The following is a 19,921-nucleotide window of genomic DNA, read 5'->3' as shown; positions in this document are numbered from 1 at the left end:
GCAATACCGGATTGCTCTCTGCCAGAGCGGCTGAATCTGTGGGCAAGACCACCAGATATGTTGAGGGGTTCCCATGTCCTCGCAACCCCTCCAGCATTTAGGCGAGTTGACTGGCGAAATCTTAAACAAGCGAATGGGAGTCATATGCCATTGGAGCATGACCTTGAGGAACAACTCATACAGAGTTGTGCAGTGTATAGCTTTCTTAGTGAGTTGGACTGCAGTCCGCCAGTGCTGTGGTTCGTGTGAGACCGCCAGGGAAGATTCCCAGTGCCGAATCGGGGGAGATTTGTAGAAAACTGGGGGTTTCATGAGTACAAGATACGAAATGGATAGGAGTTTGGTAGGAGGGGCCAGAGAGTCCCATCTCACCTCCCAGGTAGTTTTGGTTCTCAAAGGGCTTGTATCAAAGCCCCATGATATGAGGAGGCTACGTAGTCTCCAAAATTCAAAGTGTAAAAGAGGGGGTGGCTAAATTTCCGAAGGAAACTTTGATAAGTGAGTAATTTGTCTCCTGCATAGAGGTCTGCTATATTGGTCAAACCCAAAGCAAGCCATAAGTTAGGATGAGAGTCTGGTAGCGACAGTAGTAATCCTCTTAAGGAGTGTGACGGTGAGGGGTGAGGCGCTATGGACGGAAGGCTACGAACCTTATCCCAGAATCTCAAATTCGACTTTATAATAGGGTTAGCCAGAAGGGCAGGCGGTCTAGAGTGCTTGGGGATCCACAGAAGATCTCTCAAGGTATACCCAGCCGGAAGAGACGCTTGTTCAACCTCTGACCACCGGCTCACCAGTGTCGAGTTCCATTGAGTTACATGGGAGAGTCTGGCTGCTTCGTGATATTTCAAGATATTGGGGGCAGCCGCACCGCCAGCTAGTAAGGGCTGTTGCAGGATGTTGGTAGCTAGTCTCGGGACTTTGTTGTGCCATATAAATTTATTGCACAATTGCTGGAATTTATAAATTTTAGACCTAGGGATCGGAATAGGGAGCGAACGAAACAAATAGGTAAGCTTCGGTAAGAGGCTCATTTTAAAAGCTGCTATCCGACCCAGCCATGAGAGCGATGGAACATTCCATGTGTCGGTAGACTTTTCGATATTTGATAGCAGAGGAGTAAAATTCAAGTCAATCATCTCCGAAACACTATGGGAGAGATAGACTCCGAGATGTTTAATATGGGACGTGGACCATGAAAATTTATAGGTACGTTTTAGCGTACCGAGAGTCTCTTCCGAGATATTGATTGCGTAAGCCTCTGTTTTAAGAACATTTAATTTATAGTAGCTAACTAAGGCAAATTTGTCCAGCAGCGAGAATAGATGGGGGAGAGAGGTAAGAGGGTCCGATACAAGTACTGTGAGGTCGTCTGCGAATAGAGCAGTCTTCTGCTCTGTGCGATGTATGCAGACCCCTTTAATCAGAGGGCAAGACCGGATAGCCTCGGCCAAGGGCTCCATCATAAGGGCAAAGATGAGCAGGGACATTGGACACCCCTGTCTCGTGCCATTCGTGATCATAAAAGGCCTGGAGCAGAACCCCAGGCCCTTGACCACTGCTGACGGGGTAGAATATAACGCCGCGATTGCTACAATGAAGGACTCCGGAAGGCCAAATCGTCGTAGCACAGTGAACATATATTCCCAGTTCACCCTGTCGAAGGCCTTCTCGGCGTCCAGCGACAGGGTGACACAGGGCAGACGTGAGCCATGAGCTTCAAAGTAGATATTCAGGAGTCGTCTTGTATTATCCGGGCCTTGCCGATGTAAGACAAAGCCCACCTGATCTGAGTTGACCAGCATAGGTAATAAGGAGTTAAGGCGCGAGGCTAGAATTTTAGCATACAGCTTAAGGTCAAGGTTCAGCAACGAAATTGGTCTATAGCTTCCACAAAGCGTTAAATCTTTCCCTTGTTTCGGGATAGTGATGATAGTGGCCTGCAAGAATTCGGCCGGGAAGGTCCCCTGCTCACTTGCCAGTGTAAAAAGACGCCCTAGAATGGGAAGTAGCTGAACTTGAAACTTTTTATAAAATAAGTCAGAAAAACCGTCCGGCCCCGGGGATTTGAAAGCTTTGAGGGATTTAATAGCTTTTTTAATTTCCATTAGTGAGATGGGACTCTGCAATGAGGCAATACGATCCTGAGGAACCACAGGGAGATTTAACGGAGTTAGAAATGCCTCAACAATTTCAGATGTTGGGGGGAAAGTTGAGCCGTCCTGTTTTAAATTGTAGAGAGAGGCATAATAGTCCGCAAAGTCATTACCAATATCTGTAGGTTTCAAAATGCACCGACCATCCACCTTCAACAGGGGGATGCGTGCCGCTGCAGTTTTTTGACGTAGCCGATTAGCCAACAGTCTGTCTGCTTTATTACCTTTATGGTAGTATATTTCTTTAAGCCGTAAAAGTCTCACGGCTGACCTCTCGGTCTCCAGATGAACTATCCGTGCCTTAAGGTCCATTAGTTGTTTGGACAGTGTGGTTGTGGGATTCATTTTATGTTCCTCAGAGATCTTACGGAGGCTCATAGTGAGTTGCGCTAGGGTTTCCCCTTTGCGCTTTTTATCAGCTGCCGCTATTTTTATGAACGACCCTCGAATATACGCCTTCAATGTTGCCCACAAAGTAAAGTCATCTACCTCATTGGTGTCGTTTAAAGTTAGAAAGTCTGCAATGTCCCTAGCAATAGAAGCTTCTGTTCCAGGAGCTGAGAACAGATGAGGATGTAAGCGCCATGTAGAGGATCGTTGGAGTTCTATAGAAGATCGCAGAGTAATATACACAGGATCATGGTCAGACCATGAGCAAGGGGGGATCCAAGCATGAATTACCCCATCTAGCAGACTCGGGTCACAAAAGAAAAAATCTAAACGCGAATAAGAGCGATGTACCGAAGAAAAGTAAGTGTAATCACGAGCAGTCGAGTTAAGGGCGCGCCATATGTCAAACAGGTTAAAGCGGTAGATCAAATTCCGGAATTTGTGCGACAATTCAGCTAGTGGCTTAGGGGATTTGCGAATGGTATCTGATCGCCTATCCAAATTGGGGTCCCAGATAATATTAAAATCACCAGCGAGAAGCAAGAGGCCTTGGCGCAAAGCTTCCAGTCTCTGGAGGAATTTACGCAATGACCGGATATGTTGTTTATTGGGTCCATAATAGGAGGCCAATGTATACATAGCGCCATCCAACTTACAAACAAGAATCAAATATCGACCCTGAGGGTCAGCTTCAACAAAAACACTCTCATATGAGACATCTTTGTGTATAAGGATAGCCGTTCCTCTTGATTTCTGGGAGAAGCTAGCAGTCTCGACTATCGGGTACAATTTAGACTGAATGGGTGTCTTTGCACCTTTAACCCAATGGGTCTCTTGGAGAAAAACCAGGTGGGCACCAGACTTGGCTAGAGACCTAAGGCAGATGCTGCGCTTAGTCGAGGAGTTGAGCCCTCTGCTGAAGGGTATGGTGAGAAAGGTCAGCAAAGATGATGATGTCCTTAAACTGTTCTGGTAGAGTAGGCTTGGACATGGAGGCTCTAACAAGCCGCTCCTTATATGTATAGAAATGCAGTCGCACAATGACATCCCTTGGTTTATCAGTTGCTAGGCTTCGAGGACGAAGGGCCCTATGTGCCCTATCAATAAGTCCCTCATTGGGATTCACCGGCGGCGCCAGAAAGTTAAAGAACTCAGACAGGTGGGTAACTAGGTCACTGGAGGCTACACTCTCAGGAATCCCCCTAAGACGTAGATTATTCCGACGGGATCGGTCTTCAGCATCTGCTACTTTATTTTCTAACATGATAAGCTGTTCCGCCAGACTCTGAGCATCTGAGCAAAAAAACACAAACAAACACAAACAAACACACACACAGACCAGGAAGAGGTATAGGAGTGGAATTTTAGGGAGGGTTCAGTAGGGGGGGGGGGATGAGGGGGGGTAGAAGTGTTCATGTAGCGCTAGATCGGTCCAACACCAAAGAACCACAATCACCCCATATTATTTGCGGGAAGAATTACTTTGGGCAATATGCCCAAGTTTTGATCTGGAGGTCCACTGATCCATGGATGTGAGAGACGTAGGACTCCATTCTCTTAACAAAGTCCAAAATGTCGGTCACTTGCTCCCAAGAGGGTGCAGCACGTTGTAGCCACATACGGGCCACAGCCAGTTTAACGGCCAGGAACAGGTAGATACAGAACAGTTTTTGAGGTAAGGTTAACTTACCGGGCAAGATGTGAAACAGACATGAACTTGAGGACAGAGGTACTGGAATACCCCCCGAAGAGCAATACCGGATTGCTCTCTGCCAGAGCGGCTGAATCTGTGGGCAAGACCACCAGATATGTTGAGGGGTTCCCATGTCCTCGCAACCCCTCCAGCATTTAGGCGAGTTGACTGGCGAAATCTTAAACAAGCGAATGGGAGTCATATGCCATTGGAGCATGACCTTGAGGAACAACTCATACAGAGTTGTGCAGTGTATAGCTTTCTTAGTGAGTTGGACTGCAGTCCGCCAGTGCTGTGGTTCGTGTGAGACCGCCAGGGAAGATTCCCAGTGCCGAATCGGGGGAGATTTGTAGAAAACTGGGGGTTTCATGAGTACAAGATACGAAATGGATAGGAGTTTGGTAGGAGGGGCCAGAGAGTCCCATCTCACCTCCCAGGTAGTTTTGGTTCTCAAAGGGCTTGTATCAAAGCCCCATGATATGAGGAGGCTACGTAGTCTCCAAAATTCAAAGTGTAAAAGAGGGGGTGGGCTAAATTTCCGAAGGAAACTTTGATAAGTGAGTAATTTGTCTCCTGCATAGAGGTCTGCTATATTGGTCAAACCCAAAGCAAGCCATAAGTTAGGATGAGAGTCTGGTAGCGACAGTAGTAATCCTCTTAAGGAGTGTGACGGTGAGGGGTGAGGCGCTATGGACGGAAGGCTACGAACCTTATCCCAGAATCTCAAATTCGACTTTATAATAGGGTTAGCCAGAAGGGCAGGCGGTCTAGAGTGCTTGGGGATCCACAGAAGATCTCTCAAGGTATACCCAGCCGGAAGAGACGCTTGTTCAACCTCTGACCACCGGCTCACCAGTGTCGAGTTCCATTGAGTTACATGGGAGAGTCTGGCTGCTTCGTGATATTTCAAGATATTGGGGGCAGCCGCACCGCCAGCTAGTAAGGGCTGTTGCAGGATGTTGGTAGCTAGTCTCGGGACTTTGTTGTGCCATATAAATTTATTGCACAATTGCTGGAATTTATAAATTTTAGACCTAGGGATCGGAATAGGGAGCGAACGAAACAAATAGGTAAGCTTCGGTAAGAGGCTCATTTTAAAAGCTGCTATCCGACCCCAGCCATGAGAGCGATGGAACATTCCATGTGTCGGTAGACTTTTCGATATTTGATAGCAGAGGAGTAAAATTCAAGTCAATCATCTCCGAAACACTATGGGAGAGATAGACTCCGAGATGTTTAATATGGGACGTGGACCATGAAAATGTATAGGTACGTTTTAGCGTACCGAGAGTCTCTTCCGAGATATTGATTGCGTAAGCCTCTGTTTTAAGAACATTTAATTTATAGTAGCTAACTAAGGCAAATTTGTCCAGCAGCGAGAATAGATGGGGGAGAGAGGTAAGAGGGTCCGATACAAGTACTGTGAGGTCGTCTGCGAATAGAGCAGTCTTCTGCTCTGTGCGATGTATGCAGACCCCTTTAATCAGAGGGCAAGACCGGATAGCCTCGGCCAAGGGCTCCATCATAAGGGCAAAGATGAGCGGGGACATTGGACACCCCTGTCTCGTGCCATTCGTGATCATAAAAGGCCTGGAGCAGAACCCCAGGCCCTTGACCACTGCTGACGGGGTAGAATATAACGCCGCGATTGCTACAATGAAGGACTCCGGAAGGCCAAATCGTCGTAGCACAGTGAACATATATTCCCAGTTCACCCTGTCGAAGGCCTTCTCGGCGTCCAGCGACAGGGTGACACAGGGCAGACGTGAGCCATGAGCTTCAAAGTAGATATTCAGGAGTCGTCTTGTATTATCCGGGCCTTGCCGATGTAAGACAAAGCCCACCTGATCTGAGTTGACCAGCATAGGTAATAAGGAGTTAAGGCGCGAGGCTAGAATTTTAGCATACAGCTTAACGTCAAGGTTCAGCAACGAAATTGGTCTATAGCTTCCACAAAGCGTTAAATCTTTCCCTTGTTTCGGGATAGTGATGATAGTGGCCTGCAAGAATTCGGCCGGGAAGGTCCCCTGCTCACTTGCCAGTGTAAAAAGACGCCCTAGAATGGGAAGTAGCTGAACTTGAAACTTTTTATAAAATAAGTCAGAAAAACCGTCCGGCCCCGGGGATTTGAAAGCTTTGAGGGATTTAATAGCTTTTTTAATTTCCATTAGTGAGATGGGACTCTGCAATGAGGCAATACGATCCTGAGGAACCACAGGGAGATTTAACGGAGTTAGAAATGCCTCAACAATTTCAGATGTTGGGGGGAAAGTTGAGCCGTCCTGTTTTAAATTGTAGAGAGAGGCATAATAGTCCGCAAAGTCATTACCAATATCTGTAGGTTTCAAAATGCACCGACCATCCACCTTCAACAGGGGGATGCGTGCCGCTGCAGTTTTTTGACGTAGCCGATTAGCCAACAGTCTGTCTGCTTTATTACCTTTATGGTAGTATATTTCTTTAAGCCGTAAAAGTCTCACGGCTGACCTCTCGGTCTCCAGATGAACTATCCGTGCCTTAAGGTCCATTAGTTGTTTGGACAGTGTGGTTGTGGGATTCATTTTATGTTCCTCAGAGATCTTACGGAGGCTCATAGTGAGTTGCGCTAGGGTTTCCCCTTTGCGCTTTTTATCAGCTGCCGCTATTTTTATGAACGACCCTCGAATATACGCCTTCAATGTTGCCCACAAAGTAAAGTCATCTACCTCATTGGTGTCGTTTAAAGTTAGAAAGTCTGCAATGTCCCTAGCAATAGAAGCTTCTGTTCCAGGAGCTGAGAACAGATGAGGATGTAAGCACCATGTAGAGGATCGTTGGAGTTCTATAGAAGATCGCAGAGTAATATACACAGGATCATGGTCAGACCATGAGCAAGGGGGGATCCAAGCACGAATTACCCCATCTAGCAGACTCGGGTCACAAAAGAAAAAATCTAAACGCGAATAAGAGCGATGTACCGAAGAAAAGTAAGTGTAATCACGAGCAGTCGAGTTAAGGGCGCGCCATATGTCAAACAGGTTAAAGCGGTAGATCAAATTCCGGAATTTGTGCGACAATTCAGCTAGTGGCTTAGGGGATTTGCGAATGGTATTTGATCGCCTATCCAAATTGGGGTCCCAGATAATATTAAAATCACCAGCGAGAAGCAAGAGGCCTTGGCGCAAAGCTTCCAGTCTCTGGAGGAATTTACGCAATGACCGGATATGTTGTTTATTGGGTCCATAATAGGAGGCCAATGTATACATAGCGCCATCCAACTTACAAACAAGAATCAAATATCGACCCTGAGGGTCAGCTTCAACAAAAACACTCTCATATGAGACATCTTTGTGTATAAGGATAGCCGTTCCTCTTGATTTCTGGGAGAAGCTAGCAGTCTCGACTATCGGGTACAATTTAGACTGAATGGGTGTCTTTGCACCTTTAACCCAATGGGTCTCTTGGAGAAAAACCAGGTGGGCACCAGACTTGGCTAGAGACCTAAGGCAGATGCTGCGCTTAGTCGGGGAGTTGAGCCCTCTGCTGAAGGGTATGGTGAGAAAGGTCAGCAAAGATGATGATGTCCTTAAACTGTTCTGGTAGAGTAGGCTTGGACATGGAGGCTCTAACAAGCCGCTCCTTATATGTATAGAAATGCAGTCGCACAATGACATCCCTTGGTTTATCAGTTGCTAGGCTTCGAGGACGAAGGGCCCTATGTGCCCCATCAATAAGTCCCTCATTGGGATTCACCGGCGGCGCCAGAAAGTTAAAGAACTCAGACAGGTGGGTAACTAGGTCACTGGAGGCTACACTCTCAGGAATCCCCCTAAGACGTAGATTATTCCGACGGGATCGGTCTTCAGCATCTGCTACTTTATTTTCTAACATGATAAGCTGTTCCGCCAGACTCTGAGCATATGCTAGTACATTAGCCTGTTCAACTACCATGTCTTCCTGCTTCCTCTCAAGTGTGTCCACTCTTTCTGAGGTAGAGGTCAGGTCTCGTCGCATCTCTGTCAGTGAGGCAGTAATTTGAGACTGAAAGGAGGAGTGGTGTGCCTCAAGTAAAGATTGCAGAGAAGATAGTATAAATGAAGGTGTTACAGTTGTCGGAGCAGCTTCTTGAAGGGCCTGGAGAGTAGTGGTCACCTTGTCTGATCCTGGCGTCGATGTGTTGGAGCTGTCTTGTGAGTCTTCATTTGTAGATAGAAGCATAGGGTTGAAATGATCCACCACAGTCCTTTTAGGGCCAACTGATGGCTTGGGTTTTCTTTTGTTGGCTTGTGCCATTTTCAGAACTGAAGGCGGCACAACCTGTGAACAGAGACTCAGCCCAAGGTCAGAGGAGAAAGAAGTTGGAAATTGGCGTTGCAAGATGGACTAAAACAATGTGTATATGTGTTAAGATCCAGAGCCTTAAGAGCGCCCCCTCCCCTGAAGCAGTGCAATTAGCAGAGCATTTGTAAAATAGGAGAGTGCCTTTGGGCTTTACAAGGTATTCTTTGACCTCTCACTTCTTGAGATTAGGAGAAATATATAACTTGGATGCAGCCCTTTGCCACATATGCTGCTTTTTATAGCGTATGTATTCTCAGGCTTCTACTAGGATATCTTTGACTTAAAGGTATAGTAGCCTTAATGTGGCCAGAGTGCTAGTGGCAACACAGCAAGTGCAATGTCCATGTATGGCACCCTCCCAGGGGAGTGCCCCCTTTTGGGCGAAGCAGGAGAGGGAAGTAGGGTATGACCCGCTGTCACTGAGGGCAGCGGGAAAGGGGGGAGGGTGTCCAAACCTGGTGAGAGGTATCAGTGAAGGTTGGTGCTGTAACAGAACATTAAAGTAGCATCCGTCTTTAATTTAGGTGTTGGAGGCCCTTTACAGGGGTGTACAGTGATGCAGTAATCTATATCACAAATAGACCACACTTTTCTGGGATTTAGAACAGGGAGCTCTGTGGATTATTAGTTATGATGTGGGACTAGACTCCAAGCTAATTCCTTTTTGAGCTACTCAGTATGTAGTCCGAGATAGTTAAGTGGGGATCAACTTTCAGGATGGGAGCAGGACCAGGCCCTGGGAGCGTTTTACCCTCTATGCAGCAGGATGCTTTTGCTATTACGCCACCAGGACCTAAGCTGCGGTTAGTAGTGCCTTAGAGTATGTTGGTGTGTTTGACCCTGGGAGCTCCTACTGAACTTTATTAGGAGTTGTGGCCCTGAGGGTGGAAGACAGAGTCACTATCAGGTGTGTAGAGGGGGGTCGGGTCTGACGCCGTTCTTTGTGAGGCTGGCGTGGGGGACGGCAAGATGGCGTTGAGGCTTAGGTTGTGGAAGAAAGCAGTGGCTAGGTATGTTAAATAGACATCCTGGACATCACTGTATCTAATTCCAACTACCACAAAAAGATTTCTATAGACACTCAATCCTAGCAGTGAAGTGGAGTGAAGACTGCTTCTGTATGAGGCTTCAGGATGCCTTGATGTAGAGTGAGTTGATAACCAGCATTTAGAGGTGAACCTTAGGTGTGTGGATAAGGTACTCTGCAGCAAGGATTTTCAGTATTATGTTGGCAGATGTTATATAGTTCAAGAGTCTCTCCTGCAGATTATGTTTCTTACAGGGTCTGCCAGCTTAGTCCTGCATGTAACCAGAGCCCCACATGAGAGAGAGACATTATAGAAAGAAAAAAAATGGCAAGGGCTTTTAGCTGCAGTAGCAGCAGATACATTCAAGTGGTGTGAATCGTAGTGCAAGCTACCGCTATTTGAGGAGGCTGAGGTGCAAAGGTGCCTACTGTGTTTATGCTCAACTTGGGGCTATTTGGGTAGAATGGGGCTTAATAATCTTACCCTTATGTTCAATATGAGTGAGCCTCCTTATCGCCCCTTAGCTGTTTGTTTATCCTGCTCAGATCTGGAGAGCGGCAAACAGAGTTGGTCCCCGTAGTTTCAGCCGGGGGTCATGGGATGGTAGCTGCTAGGAGCGATGTAGATGCTGGCCCCTGCAGTGTGAAGCTCCTCTGTTGTGTGTGCGGGATCACCCGGATGGCCCCCTGCAGTGATTGATGTGGCGCGGATGCGGTAGTCGGCTCCTGAAAGCTACTGTTAGGTAGCGGTAGCCCTCCAAAGTTAAATGCGGAGGGAGAGACAGGATCCAAGTCTGGATAGACAGCCAGGAGTAGTTAGGGTCTGGCTGATGAGACGTGTTGCTCGATCTCGAAGAATCTTTTTTAACACCGAACTTTACCACTTCCTTGCTCTAACATAGGCAAAGAGAATGACTGGGGTGGGAGGTGATATTTAACAGCTTTGCTGTGGTGCTCTTTGCCGACTCCTGCTGGGAAGGAGTGATATTCCCATTAGTAATTAGATTATCCGTGGACTCGTGTCATTAGAAAGAAAAAAACATTAGTAAAAATATGAAGAAAAAAAAGCAAAGAAGAAAGATGAACGGAAAAAAGAAAAAAAGATCATATTAATAAAAGTATCTTACTTAGCTTTTTCAATGTTCTGTTTCGACGGTGTGCTGCCTGTGGAATTAAATCCATTGTCACTGTCAGAGGAGTCCCCCAGCCTCTTATGAAGCCAGTCTCGCAATGGTCTAGGGAGGAAGAAAAAACATAATTTATGCTTACCTGATAAATTTATTTCTCAGTGTATCTAGTCCACGGATCATCCATTACTTGTGGGATATTCTCCTTCCCAACAGGAAGTTGCAAGAGGATCACCCACAGCAGAGCTGCTATATAGCTCCTCCCCTCACTGCCATATCCAGTCATTCGACCGAAACAAGCCGAGAAAGGAGAAACCATAGGGTGCAGTGGTGACTGTAGTTTAATTAAAATTTAGACCTGCCTGAAATGGACAGGGCAGGCCGTGGACTGGATACACTACAAGAGAAATAAATTTATCAGGTAAGCATAAATTATGTTTTCTCTTGTTAAGTGTATCCAGTCCACGGATCATCCATTACTTGTGGGATACCAATACCAAAGCTAAAGTACACGGATGATGGGAGGGACAAGGCAGGAACTTAAACGGAAGGAACCACTGCCTGTAGAACCTTTCTCCCAAAAACAGCCTCCGAAGAAGCAAAAGTAACAAATTTGTAAAATTTGGAAAAAGTATGAAGGGAAGACCAAGTTGCAGCCTTGCAAATCTGTTCAACAGAGGCCTCATTTTTAAAGGCCCAGGTGGAAGCCACAGCTCTAGTAGAATGAGCTGTAATCCTTTCAGGAGGCTGCTGTCCAGCAGTCTCATAGGCTAAACGGATTATACTCCGAAGCCAAAAAGAAAGAGAGGTTGCCGAGGCATTCTGACCTCTCCTCTGTCCAGAGTAAACAACAAACAGGTTAGATGTTTGGCGAAAATCTTTAGTAGCCTGTAAGTAAAACTTCAAGGCACGGACTACGTCTAGATTATGCAAAAGACGTTCCTTCTTTGAAGAAGGATTAGGACATAATGATGGAACAACAATCTCTTGATTGATATTCTTGTTAGAAACCACCTTAGGTAAAAACCCAGGTTTTGTACGCAGAACAACTTTATCTGAATGAAAGATGAGATAAGGAGAATCACAATGTAAGGCAGATAACTCCAAGACTCTTCGAGCCGAGGAAATAGCCATCAGAAAAAGAACTTTCCATGAAAGAAGTTTGATATCAATAGAATGAAGGGGTTCAAACGGAACCCCTTGAAGAACTTTAAGAACCAAGTTTAAGCTCCATGGAGGAGCAACAGGTTTAAACACAGGCTTAATTCTAACTTAAGCCTGACAAAATGCCTGAACGTCTGGAACTTCTGCCAGACGCTTGTGTAAAAGAATAGACAGAGCAGAAATCTGTCCCTTTAAAGAACTAGCTGATAATCCTTTGTCCAAACCCTCTTGGAGGAAGGATAATATCCTAGGAATCCTAACCCTACTCCATGATTACGCCAATTCTTGTGGAAAATTTTCCTGGTGACAGGCTTTCGTGCCTGTATTAAGGTATCAATTACTGACTCGGAGAAGCCACGCTTTGATAGGATCAAGCGTTCAATCTCCATGCAGTCAGTCTCAGAGAAAGTAGATTTGGATGATTGAAAGGACCTTGTATTAGAAGGTCTTGTCTCAGAGGCAGAGTCCATGGTGGAAAGGATGACATGTCCACTAGGTCTGCATACCAGGTCCTGCGTGGCCACGCAGGCGCTATCAATATCACCAATGCTCTTTCCTGTTTGATTTTGGCAATCAGACGAGGGAGCAGAGAAAACGGTGGAAACACATAAGCCAGGTTGAAGAAACCAAGGCACTGCTAGGGCATCTATCAGTGCCGCTTCTGGGTCCCTGGACCTGGATCCCTAACAAGGAAGCTTGGCGTTCTGGTGAGACGCCATGAGATCCAATTCTGGTTTGTTCCAACGGAGAACCGATTGAGCAAACCCCTCCGGATGGAGTTCCCATTCCCCCGGATGAAAAGTCCGACGACTTAGAAAATCCGCCTCCCAGTTCTCTACACCTGGGATATGGATCGCTGACAGGTGGCAAGAGTGAGTCTCTGCCCAGCGAATTATTTTGACATCGCTAGGGAACTCCTGGTTCCCCCTTGACTGTTGATGTAAGCCACAGTCGTGATGTTGTACGACTGAAATCTGATGAACCTCAGTGTTGCTAGCTGAGGCCAAGCCAGAAGAGCATTGAATATTGCTCTTAACTCCAGAATATTTATTGGGAGGAGTTTCTCCTCATGAGTCCATGAACCCTGAGCCTTCAGGGAGTTCCAGACTGCACTCCAACCTAGAAGGCTGGCATCTGTTACAATTGTCCAATCTGGTCTGCGAAAGGTCATACCCTTGGACAGATGGGCCCGAGATAACCACCAGAGAAGAGAATCTCTGGTTTCCTGATCCAGATCTAGTAGAGGGGACAAATCTGTGTAATCCCCATTCCACTGACTGAGCATGCATAATTGCAGCGGTCTGAGATGCAGGCGCGCAAATGGCACTATGTCCATCGCCGCTACCATTAAGCCGATTACTTCCATGCACTGAGCCACCGTGGGGCGTGGAATGGAGTGAAGAACACGGCAAGCATTTAGAAGTTTTGATAACCTGGACTCCGTCAGGTAAATTTTCATTTCTACAGAATCTATTAGAGTCCCTAGGAAGGAAACCCTCGTGAGAGGATATAGAGAACTCTTTTCTTCGTTCACTTTCCAACCATTCGACCTCAGGAATGCCAGAACTATCTCTGTATGAGATTTGGCAATTTGAAAGCTTGACGCCTGTATCAGGATATCATCCAGGTAAGGAGCCACCGCTATGCCTCGCGGTCTTAGGACCGCCAGAAGTGAGCCCAGAACCTTTGTAAAAATTCTTGGGGATGTAGCCAACCCGAATGGAAGAGCTACAAATTGGTAATGCCTGTCTAGAAAGGCAAACCTCAGTAACTGATGATGATTCTTGTGAATCGGAATGTGAAGGTAGGCATCCTTTAAGTCCACTGTGGTCATGTACTGACCCTCTTGGATCATGGGTAAAATGGTTCGAATAGTTTCCATCTTCAATGACGGAACTCTGAGGAATTTGTTTAGGATCTTTAAATCCAAAATTGGTCTGAAGTTTCCCTCTTTTTTGGGAACCACAAACAGATTTGAATAAAACCCCTGTTCTTGTTCCGTCCGCGGAACTGGATGGATCACTCCCATTACAAGGAGATCTTGTACGCAGCTTAGGAATGCCTCATTCTTTATCTGGTTTGCAGATAATGTTGAAAGGTGAAATCTCCCTTGTGGAGGAGAAGCTTTGAAGTCCAGAAGATATCCCTGAGATATGATCTCCAAAGCCCAGTGATCCTGAACATCTCTTGCCCACGCCTGGGCGAAGAGAGTCTGCCCCCTACTAGATCCGTTGTCGGATAGGGGGCCGCTCCTTCATGCTGTCTTAGAGGCAGCAGCAGGCTTTCTGGCCTGCTTGCCCTTGTTCCAGGACTGGTTAGGTTTCCAGGCCTGCTTGGATTGAGCAAAAGTTCCCTCTTGTTTTGAAGCAGAGGAAGTTGATGCTGCACCTGCCTTGAAATTTCGAAAGGCATGAAAATTAGACTGTTTGGCCTTTGATTTGGCCCTGTCCTGAGGAAGGGTATGACCCTTACCTCCAGTAATGTCAGCAATAATTTCTTTCAAAACAGGCAAGAATAAGGTCTGCCCCTTGAAAGGAATGTTGAGTAATTTAGACTTTGAAGTCACATCAGCTGACCATGATTTGAGCCATAGCGCCCCACGCACCTGGATGGCGAATCCGGAATTCTTAGCCGTTAGTTTAGTCAAATGAGCAATGGCATCAGAAACAAACGAGTTAGCTAGCTTAAGAGTTCTAAGCTTGTCAACAATTTCAGTCAATGGAGCTGTATGGATGGCCTCTTCCAGGGCCTCAAACCAGAATGCCGCCGCAGCAGTGACAGGCGCAATGCATGCAAGGGGCTGTAAAATAAAACCTTGTTGAATAAACATTTTCTTAAGGTAACCCTCTAATTTTTTATCCATTGGATCTGAAAAAGCACAACTGTCCTCAACCGGGATAGTGGTACGCTTTGCTAAAGTAGAAATGCTCCCTCCACCTTAGGGACAGTCTGCCATAAGTCCCGTGTAGTGGCATCTATTGGAAACATTTTTCTAAATATAGGAGGTGGGGAAAAGGGCACACCGGGTCTATCCCACTCCTTACTAATAATTTCTGTAAGCCTTTTAGGTATTGGAAAAACATCAGTACTCACCGGCACTGCATAGTATTTATCCAGCCTACACAATTTCTCTGGCACTGCAATTGTGTCACATTCATTTAGAGCAGCTAATACCTCCCCAAGCAATACACGGAGGTTCTCAAGCTTAAATTTAAAATTAGAAATCTCTGAATCAGGTCTCCCCAATTCAGAGACGTCACCCACAGACTGAAGCTCTCCGTTCTCAGGTTCTGCATATTGTGACGCAGTATCAGACATGGCTCTTACAGCATCTAGCTCTGTATCTCGTCTAACCCCAGAGCTATCGCGCTTGCCTCTCAATTCAGGCAATCTGGATAATACCTCTGACAGGGTATTATTCATGATTGCAGGCATGTCCTGCAAAGTAATCCCTATGGGCGTCCCTGATGTACTTGGCGCCATATTAGAGTGCGTCCCTTGAGCGGGAGGCGAAGGGTCCGACACGTGGGGAGAGTTAGTCGGCATAACTTCCCCCTCGACAGACCCCTCTGGTGACAATTTTTTTTATAGATAAAGACTGATCTTCACTGTTTAAGGTGAAATCGATACATTTAGTACACATTCTCCTATGGGGCTCCACCATGGCTTTTAAACATAATGAACAAGTATCCTCTGTTTCAGACATGTTTGTACAGACTAGCAATGAGACTAGCAAGCTTGGAAAACACTTTAAAGCAAGTTAAAAAGCAATATAAAAAACATTACTGTGCCTTTAAGAGAAACAAATTGACAAAATTTGAAATAACAGTGAAAAAAGGCAGTTACACTAACAAACTTTTTACAGTGTATGTATGTAACAAGTCAGCAGAGCATTGCACCCACTTGCAAATGGATGATTAACCCCTTAATAACAATAACAGAATAATAAATGACAAAAAACGTTTTTTAAACAGTCACAACAACTGCCACAGTCTACTGTGATTGTTACCCTCCTCAAACACGACTTTGAAGCCTTTTGAGCCCTTCAGAGATGTCCTGTATCATGCAGAGGGAAGCTGAATGTCTCTGTCAGTATTTTTATCTGCACTAAAATAGGCCCTTCCCACTCATATTGCAACAGTGGAAAGCCTGTTTCTAGGCAAAAATCAAACCAGCCATGTGGAAAAAAAAACTAGGCCCCAATAAGTTTTGTCACCAAACATATATAAAAACGATTAACATGCCAGCAAACGTTTTATATTACACTTTTATAAGAGTATGTATCTCTGTTAATAAGCCTGATAGCAGTCGCTATCACTGCATTTAAGGCTTAACTTACATTAATCCGGTATCAGCAGCATTTTTCTAGCAAATTCCATCCCTAGAAATATATTAACTGCACATACCTTATTGCAGGAAAACCTGCACGCCATTCCCTCTCTGAAGTTACCTCACTCCTCAGAATATGTGAGAACAGCCATGGATCTTAGTTACTTCTGCTAAGATCATAGAAATCACAGGCAGATTCTTCTTCTAATGCTGCCTGAGATGAAACAGTACACTCCGGTACCATTTAAAAATAACAAACTTTTGATTGAAGTTAAAAAACTAACTATAATACACCACTCTCCTCTTACTACGTCCATCTTTGTTGAGAGTTGCAAGAGAATGACTGGATATGGCAGTGAGGGGAGGAGCTATATAGCAGCTCTGCTGTGGGTGATCCTCTTGCAACTTCCTGTTGGGAAGGAGAATATCCCACAAGTAATGGATGATCCGTGGACTGGATACACTGAACAAGAGAAACATAATTTATGCTTACCTGATAAATTTATTTCTCTTGTGGTGTATCCAGTCCACGGATGATCCATTACTTGTGGGATATTCTCCTTCCCAAAAGGAAGTTGCAAGAGGATCACCCACAGCAGAGGTGCTATATAGCTCCTCCCCTAACTGCCATATCCAGTCATTCGACCGAAGACAAGCAGAGAAAGGAGAAACCATAGGGTGCAGTGGTGACTGTAGTTTAAAGTTAAAAAATACCTGCCTTAAAATGACAGTGCGGGCCGTGGACTGGATACATCACAAGAGAAATAAATTTATCAGGTAAGCATAAATTATGTTTTCTCTTGTAAGGTGTATCCAGTCCACAGATCATCCATTACTTGTGGGATACCAATACCAAAGCTAAAGTACACGGATGAAGGGCGGGACAAGGCAGGTACTTAAACAGAAGGTACCACTGCCTGTAAAACCTTTCTCCCAATAATAGCCTCCGAAGAAGCAAACGTATCAAATTTATAGAATTTTGAAAAGGTATGAAGCGAAGACCAAGTCGCCGCTTTGCAAATCTAATCAACAGAAGCCTCATTTTTAAAGGCCCAAGTGGAAGCCACAGCTCTAGTAGAATGAGCTGTAATCCTTTCAGGAGGCTGCTGGCCAGCAGTCTCATAAGCTAAGCGTATTATACTCCTTAGCCAAAAAGAAAGAAGTTGCCGAAGCCTTTTGGCCTCTCCTCTGTCCAGAGTAGACAACAAACAAAGCAGATGTTTGACGAAAATCTTTAGTAGCTTGTAAATAATACTTTAAAGCACGAACCACGTCAAGATTGTGTAATAGACGTTCCTTCTTTAAAGAAGGATTAGGACACAATGATGGAACAACAATCTCCTGATTGATATTCTTATTAGATACCACCTTAGGTAAAAAAACAGGTTTGGTACGCAGAACTACCTTATCTGCATGGAAGATCAGATAAGGAGAATCACATTGTAAGACAGATAACTCGGGAACTCTACGAGCCGAGGAAATAGCTACCAAAAAAAGAACTTTCCAAGATAAAAGTTTGATATCTATGAAATGAAGAGGTTCAAACGGAACCCCTTGAAGAACTTTAAGAACCAAATTTAAGCTCCATGGCGGAGCAACAGGTTTAAACACAGGCTTGATTCTAACTAAAGCCTGACAAAATGCCTGAACGTCTGGAACATCCGCCAGACGCTTGTGCAAAAGAATAGACAGAGCAGAAATCTGTCCCTTTAAGGAACTAGCTGACAATCCTTTTTCTAAACTTTCTTGGAGAAAAGATAATATCCTGGGAATCCTGACTTTACTCCATGAGTAACCCTTGGATTCACACCAATAAAGATATTTACGCCATATCTTATGATAGATTTTCCTGGTGACAGGCTTTCGTGCCTGAATTAAGGTATCAATAACTGACTCGGAGAAGCCACGCTTTGATAAAATCAAGCGTTCAATCTCCAGGCAGTCTAAGAGAAATTAGATTTGGATGGTTGAAAGGACCTTGAAGTAGAAGGTCCTGTCTCAGCGGCAGAGTCCATGGTGGAAAGGATGACATGTCCACCAGATCTGCATACCAAGTCCAGCGTGGCCACACAGGTGCTATCAAGATCACCGATGCTCTCTCCTGCTTGATTTTGTCAATCAGACGAGGGAGCAGAGGAAACGGTGGAAACACATAAGCCAGGTTTAAAGACCAAGGTGCTGCTAGAGCATCTATCAGCGTCGCCTTGGGATCCCTGGACCTGGATCCGTAACAAGGGAGTTTGGCGTTCTGGCGAGACGCCATGAGATCCAGTTCTGGTTTGCCCCAACGATGAATCAATTGTGCAAACACATCCGGATGGAGTTCCCACTCCCCCAGATGAAAAGTCTGATGATTTAGAAAATCCGCCTCCCAGTTCTCTACACCTGGGATATGGATAGCTGATAGGTGGCAAGTAGAGCTGCAACAACTAATCGGCATAATCGATAATAATCGATTATGAAAATAGTTGTCAACGAATCTCATAATCTATTAATCGGTTTGCAATTAGTTGGTCTGTGCACAACACCAGCTGCTTCACTCCAATGAACTCCTGCATATGGTATTGTGTTTTATGGTTATGTCCTTAGCCTAAAGGACGTCTACTTTTCACTTTTTCAGGACAGTATACGTTTACAACTACCCCTTGCTTATGTGCAACCCAGATATAATAGTCATCATTTGGATTGTTTATATTAAATCTGGTGATTTGGAACTATGCTTTTCATGATATAGTGCCAAGCTTGTTGTTTACACCTTGCCCCTAGATTGATGGGAGTTATTTAAATTGATCTGCACTATTATCTGTTTGCACAATTATTAGCGTATTGCTTGCTATTGCTGATTATATGTACTGTATAAATAAATGTGTAAGGCTTTGTGCTGTTAATGATATACAGTCCTTAGTGCTTTTGATCTTGTTTTTTATTGTTTTTTTATATTTTTAATAAATTGTGATAATATGTACCAGATTCAACCTCAATAAGTATATATTCGTTATTTTTAGAGCGGACTAGAAATTTCCTCTAACCTTATAGCTGGTTATTTACCATTGCATATAGATATTCAAGATATTTTTATGTTAGAATGAAGTCAAGGGTTACTTTATTGAGAAGCCCCTTGCCAAGGTAGAAAACACTTAGCATTGGTGAAGAGCTAACAAAGATAAATATCCCACTTTGGTGAAATTGGCAAAACCCTACTTATACACCTCAACAGCCTTTTCTCTGCTGCAGGAAATATAGCTGCAAACAGAGAACCAGCGTTAGCCAGAAGCATGTGGACATGTTGAGATTTTTGCATTTCAATGCAAAGTTTCTGAAAGAGTGAATAACAGAATGTTATTAACAGTGATAGTCTAACTCTTTCTAGTTCTACCTCTTTTCAAACAGTTTGTGGTTTTTTTTAGTATAATTATAAAACTGTGCTCTGCTGCTTAAAAATTGAAGAAACAGTTGTGTTAATGTAAAGTTTTAGTCTGAAGTTTATATTTGTAACACTCATTATGTGGATTTTAAAAACATAGAAAACTATTATTGATTCTCTTTTTATCCGATTAGTCGATTAATCGAAAAAATAATCGGCCGATTAATCGATTATGAAAATAATCGTTAGTTGCAGCCCTAGTGGCAAGAGTGAATCTCTGCCCAGGGAATTATCTTTGAGACTTCTAACATCGCTAGGGAACTCCTTGTTCCCCCTTAATGGTTGATGTAA

General features: G+C 44.7%; 1 protein-coding gene across 1 annotated transcript in view; it reads right to left on the bottom strand.

Moving 5' to 3' along the window:
- The window catches only part of DCP2 (decapping mRNA 2), a 201,060-nt gene that overhangs the window by 72,205 nt on the left and 108,934 nt on the right, over window positions 1–19,921 (bottom strand). Inside the window, exon 7 of the mRNA XM_053701546.1 lies at window positions 10,714–10,821. Within this exon, the coding sequence (XP_053557521.1) occupies window positions 10,714–10,821 (108 nt within the window). The remainder of the gene's footprint in view (window positions 1–10,713; window positions 10,822–19,921) is intronic.

The sequence above is a fragment of the Bombina bombina genome, chromosome 2, assembly GCF_027579735.1.
Source record: "Bombina bombina isolate aBomBom1 chromosome 2, aBomBom1.pri, whole genome shotgun sequence".
Classification (NCBI taxonomy): domain Eukaryota; kingdom Metazoa; phylum Chordata; class Amphibia; order Anura; family Bombinatoridae; genus Bombina; species Bombina bombina.
This window is presented reverse-complemented; position numbering and strand designations above follow the sequence as displayed.